This window comes from Theobroma umbraticum, unplaced genomic scaffold (genome assembly GCF_002168275.2).
Source record: "Theobroma umbraticum cultivar Fairchild unplaced genomic scaffold, ASM216827v3 scaffold_67.0, whole genome shotgun sequence".
In the NCBI taxonomy this organism is placed as follows: domain Eukaryota; kingdom Viridiplantae; phylum Streptophyta; class Magnoliopsida; order Malvales; family Malvaceae; genus Theobroma; species Theobroma umbraticum.
In genome coordinates, this window is record NW_018397262.1 from 4,739,687 (window position 1) to 4,747,246 (window position 7,560).

The window sequence follows — 7,560 nt, forward strand, 5'->3', positions numbered from 1 at the left end:
ATCAAGTTTTAAAACTCTTATCCTAATTCACCCCATAACTGAATATAAGATATCTTAACTTTATGTTATCGGGTTAAATATCCACCAGTATTTATATAACAATAACCCATTTACCTCTAAAGGAAAAAAAAATATTTAGACTTCAATTGTTAAAGGTTTTGCTTTAATTTTTCTTTTTTTTTTCTTTTATTTCATAAACTTAAAACTGATAAGCAAATTTACTTTAATTGATTTATTTTATGACAACAGCTTCTTGTTATCTAGCTTTCACATGCCAGATACTACTTATTCTTGCATGCATGCTTTATTCAGTACGGTAAGTAGAATCTTAAGAGGTCAAAATCATGTATACAAGTCCTTGGGCGAAGGCTGCAGCTCAATTGGGCAGGGAACACTTAAATATTTTTATCGTATATCCTCCATCCTATTCAAATTCTAATGGCAGTGTCATTTGAAAAAAAAAGAATAATAATATACAAATAATTTTTTATTTTAAAAATTCTAATTTAACTCAGCTAACTTATAAGCGCTAGTACCCTTCAAACCTACAACCTTCCTAGTACCGGCCGAGCGCCATTCATGTCTTCATCCTGCTTCTCTTTGCTCTTCTTTCTAACCCTTTTATTTCTCCATCCTCTCTTCAGCCAAGCCAATCTCCACAAATCCAACACCCTCCTCAAATCAACCCTTCTCTCCCAACCATCAACCAATGACACCATCCCACCAACTCTCTTTTTTGAAGTCACCAAACCCATCAGAGTCCCAAACGCCAAGCCATGTTCCCTCACTATTCTGCAACATGACTTCGGCTACACTTATGGTCAACCTCCTGTCTTTGCAAACTACACCTTTCCATCTGATTGCCTACATCAGGAATTTTCCAAGATTGTCCTGGAATGGAATGCCACATGTAAAGGGAGGCAATTTGACAGGATTTTTGGAGTTTGGTTGTCTGGAGTGGAGCTACTCAGGAGCTGCACAGCTGAGCCTAGAGCTACTGGGATTGTCTGGAGTGTCCAAAAGGATATCACGAGGTATACCTCATTGCTTTTAATGAACAAGACTCAAACTTTTGCTGTTTATATGGGAAATATTGTTGACAAGACTTATACTGGTGTTTACCATGTCAATGTAACCCTATATTTTTACCCTTCTGTTGAAAAAATGAATCGTTTTGAGGAAAGAGCTGAAATTTTAGGATCTGGGGTTGGTTCTACCCTTTTCGCGGGATTTGCCATTGAAAGATGGGTTGTGGTATGAGATTGAGAATGCTACTGATCTTAAAGTGAAGGACTTTGAAATTCCTCAGAATGTTTATCGGGCTGTGTTGGAGGTATATGTGTCCTTTCATGAGAATGATGAGGTTTGGTATGGAAATCCTCCAAACGATTATATTGCTGCCAATAATCTTACAAATTTGGCAGGGAACGGACCTTTTAGGGAAGTTGTAGTTAGTTTGGATGGTGAAGTGATTGGTGCTGTTTGGCCTTTTACAGTGGTGTATACAGGTGGAATTAATCCTCTCTTGTGGAGACCCATTAGCAGTGTTGGATCATTTAATCTCCCTACTTATGATATTGAAATTACCCCATTTTTGGGGAATTTATTGGATGGGAAAACCCATAGACTGGGTTTTAGTGTTACATATGCTTTGAATGTGTGGTATATTGATGCTAATTTGCATCTATGGTTGGATAGTAAGAGCACTAAGACTGAAGGGAAGCTTTTGCAGCATGACATTGTCCCTCTCGGTGTTTCATCTGTGTCAGATTTCAAGGGTTTAAATGGAACATTCATTACAAATACAAGCAGGTTCATATCCTCGACTGGATGGGTCAAGTCCTCTTATGGTACAGTCACAACCAAATCTATTCAAGATTTAAGTTATAGTAACTCAATGGTGATGGCCAAGGATGGAGAAGTGCAGATCGTGCATCAGACGATCCATTTTAATGACAGTATTTATGCAAAGATGCCAGACTCTGATGCTAAACCAAAGAAATCACTCAAGAGGTTTCTTTTATACTTATACTCTGACTATCTCGATCAAGGAAATGGAACTTCTTTGTCTGTAGCAAATTTCACATTGGGATTTAATGAGGAGAAGTTTAAAGATGCTAATGCCAGGTTGCCTAGCAGTTCACTCAGGAATTTGCAGAATGGACAGGGTATTATGGTTGTAAAGGATAACTTGGCTGTTAGTGGAGTGGGAACTACCCAACAAACATACAATTATGATAGCACTAAATTTTGCTATTCCAGGAACATAAGCAGCTCAAACTACACCATTCTTTATGATGAAGTGAGAAAGACATGCAATAATAGAGCAAATTTTCATTTGGAATTTGGCCTCAGCAGAAGGTGGCCTTTTCCAGCTTGAAGAGCCTTTTTACTATCTCGTCTAATTGATCCAAATTGAAATAGTAATTTGACTCATTGCTTTTGAGCTGCTTTATGTGGAGTTCTCCAATTAGATCTTCCTAGATTCGGACATGTGGATGCGCCCAATTTGTAAATACTCTTGTACCCTTTCTCTTTTCACTTTCTGTAGTTGAATGAACTGAAGTGTTTCTTTTAACTCGACTTTAGTTAGACTCTTTGTCCTAAAACTAAGCTGTTATAACCTATTTCTTGACATACACTGCAGATTAGTTTACAAAGAGACATGTGGGACATTTTCCCCACTATGGCCTGTGCTGCGAAGAGCCAAGAAAACATCTTTAATGAAATGATATATCATTTGCCTTTCAAAAAAAAAAGTTTATAAAGAGACTGATAGGATCAATTGTTGCGTTTTATAAAGTAGAATTTTGCACTGAATACCCTTTTCTATCATGATTTAAGCTCCAAGTATATTCAGAGACTTCTGGTGTATTATACTTCCATCCTTTGACTTTACAGAATGTATAAAATAGTGTCTGAATTAAGGGCTTCAGGAATAAACTCTGACATTTTGCTTCAATTGATTAACTCTATGCATTGTCATGGAGCTGTAAATAGTAGTTTGTATTCCAGGATAGTGCCTACATCCCATAATTTGATCAGATATTTGAAGAAAAGCAGTTTCAATCATATGGATTTTTCATTTTCTCGTTGATATATGCTTATTGCATAAACTTGAAAATATGCATGGTTTGTGCTGGTGGTAAGATGACTGCAATTAGATAGGGGTACTTTGCATAAACTAGAAGAGGCCTATAAACATTTGACCACCAGTTGATCTCTGGGGTCTTGGGATGAAAGGAAAGTGCTATAATATTATCTATCATAAGCTGTTATGAAATTCCATGAACAGTGCCAAAGAAGTCTTTACTGTCAATATAAAAGCTTTTATTTAATGTAGGTGAAGTGTTTCCTTTTTTTATTCAAGGAAGAAAGATTGGAATCATGCTCTGTCTCTTTGAGCAAGAAATTATATACAAATTATTGAACCAAATGTTCATTCTTTGCTGTCCAGCTCATCCTTGTCAATCAGTGTTTCACTCTACAGAAAAGAGTTAACAAGTGTTCTCTTGGGCTTTTTTTCAGAGGATAAATTGAGATTTCTAATTTGATTTTTGGACTTATAATTTTAAGTGGCATGAGTGATGATGAGTCTGAACTCTGAAAAAAAACCAGTAAAACTAAAACTGTATTTCAGGTCTACCAGAGAAGAAATTAACATACAAGTGCTCAGGAAGGGCCAAATTGATGGTGAAAAGGGGAGAATGGAAAATGCTTTGTTAAAAATGGCTAGCTTTTAAGATGTAGGCAATAAACAATTCTTTCTGGAAATTGGGCCAAATAATTCCAGCACAAATACTCCCAAATTTTATATATAAACAAAATTGGTAAAGAGTAATTAGGCAATTCAGTTCTCTTCTCATAACTGGTACGTGCTCCTATTATTCTTCTGTAATTTGTATATTGAATTTCATTTGTTCAATTTAGCACCATTAATTAAGTAATTATTCGAGATTGGTAATGTTAGTACCATTAATTAAGTAATTATTTGAGATTCATAATGTGGCTATATGTGGAGATTATCAAAACATGACAATATTAACATAATATTATTATATTATCAAAATCTATAACATTAAACAGCAATTTCGATTTTATTATTTTTTAAAATAAAATTTTTTAAAAAAAGAAAGAGTAATGAAATTCGATGCTATATTTTTTTTAAAAAAAAAGGTTGCTTTTTATTAATTTTAAATTTTTAATACACATTATAATATTTAGGGTAAAATACACTAACACTATGTTTTAACCATAATTCCTCAAGAACTCATTAGTTTTCGAAATTTACAGTCCATCTGAAAAGAATATCTTATATTAGACATATAAATCTATCATTAGTCAATCATTAATATTCGTTTGATGATGTGACAATATTGAAAAAATAATTTTACTTTTTATTAATTTTAAAAATTATCAAATTATAATTTTAAAAAAAAAAGTCTATCTTATCTCTCATCGGCTGGCCATCTTGCAGTTGGCCACTTCACCACTAGACTGATCAAGGTGCTCCCTAAGGAGCACCGAGGAGAACCAGATTGGCACTCTCTAAATCTGGTGCTCTCTTTTGGAGAGATCCGGTCATATTTGACATTTCACAGTCAGATTTAGCCATGGGATGGTCGACTGAGTAAGGGAGCGTGATTGACCAAGTAAGGAAGCGTAGTTGAGCCGCTTGAAAGAAAGAAAAAGAATGGAAAAAAAAATATTTGAAACATTTCACATTTACATATGAATGTCGTTTACACGTTTAAGATAAAATATTTATTTTGAAAACTAATGAATGTATAATTATAACAAAAAAATTGAAGAAGTCAATGTATTTTATCTTAATATTTATTTTAAAAAATTAAAAAAATTCATATTTTTATTAATTAAACATCAAAATGAGCTATGAAAGTAACTTTTATTTTATTTCATTTTATTAATCAAATTATATATAATAGTTATTCTATTTTTTTTCATATTTTATTTTTCTAAAATAATTATTTCAAATTTTTTTATTTCATTTCGTGAATCAAACTAATCATTTCCAATTTTTTATCTATATTGTGAACCCTTTTCTAAGTTGATGGAACTTGCTTAAATTTCCCGAGGATATTAGTGAAGGTGGTCTTTGCTCCATGTTTGAAACAAGACACCACCGTGCCAGCAAATAAAGCACAACTCTCTAAGAAACTAGAAATAACACCCAACTTACCGATGGTGTTTAACATCGCAGCAAGCTTGTTTTTCGTTTCCATCACTCCTCCCACTCCGGAATAGTTTACTCACATTTCGTGCAGCACCAGTTTTTTTTTTTTTTTGCAGTATTATTTTTTTTTCATGTACCACCATTTTCAAATAAGTACCAAAAGTATTATTTTTATGTTCTATCATTGAAAAAGATAATACATCGTGAATAACAAGAAGAGAAGTTATAATACTTAAATAAATAATATTTGATTTATTTGAAATACCGAAAGAGTATTGTGAATACTTGTTATTATTATAAAAATAATAATAAACGAATAGATATATAATTTTAATAATAAACTAACATATACACAAACATAAATAAAGTATTTTTCTTCCTCAATCCATTTGTCCAAAAATAATTAATACATCATAAACATTTAAATAATCAAAAAAATAGTTAGTCCATCAAAAAGATTTCAGTAATCACTTTGTCATCGCAAAGTATTAACCCACCCAACTTTAGTTAACCTAAATTATTATAAACATTGTAAAAAACTAAAAGTCCATAACACCACCATTACTGCCATTGTTGCCCTTTTACTTGTTGTTACTACTACCGTTGTGTGTTGCTGCTGGAGATGCAAGAGTCGCTTTCACAACAGATGCCATCCTACCTTTCATAACAAGTGCCGACCTGGCTTTCACATTCAACGTTTCGAGCTTGGAAAGACCATTTCCAAATTTTTCTCTATATTGTGAAGCCTTTTGCTGAGTTGATGGAACTTGCTCAAATTTCCCGAAGATATTGGTGAGGTTGGTCTTTACTCTGTGCTTGAAATAAGAAACCACTATGCCAACAAACAAAGCAGTACTCTCTAAGAAGCCAAAAATGACACCTATCTCACTCATGCTGTTTAACATAGCAGTAGACTTGTTTTTTGTTCCCATTGCTCTTTCCACACAGCAAAAGTTTATTCATAGTCGTGCGGCATGCCATTTTTTTTTTCATGCACCACCATTTTCAAATAAGTATTAGAAGTTTTATCTTTATGTTCCATCATTAGAAAAGATGACGCACAATGAGTAACAAGAAGAAGGCGTAATAATACTTAAATAAATAATACTTGAGTTATTCAAAATATTTTTAAGAAAATAAAAAGTGTTGTGAGTACTTTTTTTCGAACTGAGTCATTCTTTTTATTTTCTTCTGAATTTTTACTTTTCTTCTTTCTTCTTTAATAGGCTTATATCCAAAATCAAAATTTTTCTCATTCTTAATTGGAATTAAAAGCTTCCTGATTCCTTTCTAATTCTTTCTTAACCCAAACCCATCATGGTACCTTTTCCCACTTATCTTTCATGTTAGTAGCCTTTAACAAACATAAAGTTGGTATTATTGTTCTTCTCCCACATAAATAACATTAACAAATTCAAAAAACGTTAAAGAGCATTTTAGACTTTTTTTACCGTCTCTATATAGGGAGTAAATGAGGATTGAATGACTAATATGTCTTCTTCTATAAATATTAAAAGTTTTTGATGCACGGAAAATGGTATAGCTCTTGTCATGTTGATCCATAGAAGTCCTAGTACGTAATTATAAAATGAGGCAATATCCATGACTAAGAATTAAATATTAAAAGATAAAAGGCTAATTTTCATCGATATTTTAATATCATCTATCACCTACTGACTAGTCACATTAAGCACTTTTTTAATCTTACGACTGGCTCTTATATAAGACATATCAACTGAGTGATTGTTATAAAAAATAATAATAAACGAATAGCTAAGATATAAAAAGGAATTCTGAAGTTGTACAAGTAATACACAAACAGAAATAATGTACTTGTAATTCATAAATCCATTTGTACAAAAATAGTTAATTCATCATAAACGTAAACATTTTAGTAATCACTTTAGTTCATCATAAACATTTTAGTTAATTCATCGGTAAAACTTGTTATTCAAGCGATCTTACTTGTTGTACAAGCGATCACTTCTCAGTTGCACCATCCATGCGCTATTTATGATTGATTCAAGCCATTACTATGTTACACAAGAGGCCATGGGAAGTGCAAATTCGACATATCTACGGAGAGGCCAATATGGCTAAGGAGGACTTTTCTTGAGAAAAACTTTGCAGTATATAATAATCCACTTGTTAATTTGAGACAGTTAATTGACAAAATGATGTGGGAGATTTGTTTAATAAAATCTTCCTTAAAAAAAACAAAATTTAAAAAATAAACAGCGTCTACTTTGACGACAGATTGTAGGGCCCCGTTTTATCCAAATTTCCAACGTGGCAAGATCACAACCATCCGTTTAGCTTACCATAGCCAAGTCAAACCATCGATTTGTTTACAAAGATAAGAAAAC

At 32.7% G+C, this 7,560-nt stretch overlaps 1 protein-coding gene across 1 annotated transcript; it reads left to right on the forward strand.

The window, feature by feature from the left end:
• Positions 1 to 551: 551 nt before the first annotated feature.
• LOC110419291 (peptide-N4-(N-acetyl-beta-glucosaminyl)asparagine amidase A-like) lies at positions 552 to 2,955 on the forward strand. Its single transcript, XM_089784088.1, is given in 2 exon segments — positions 552 to 1,214; positions 1,216 to 2,955. Coding segments are annotated over 2 exon segments (1,800 nt in total). The 5' UTR covers positions 552 to 579; the 3' UTR covers positions 2,381 to 2,955.
• The last annotated feature ends 4,605 nt before the right edge of the window (positions 2,956 to 7,560 follow it).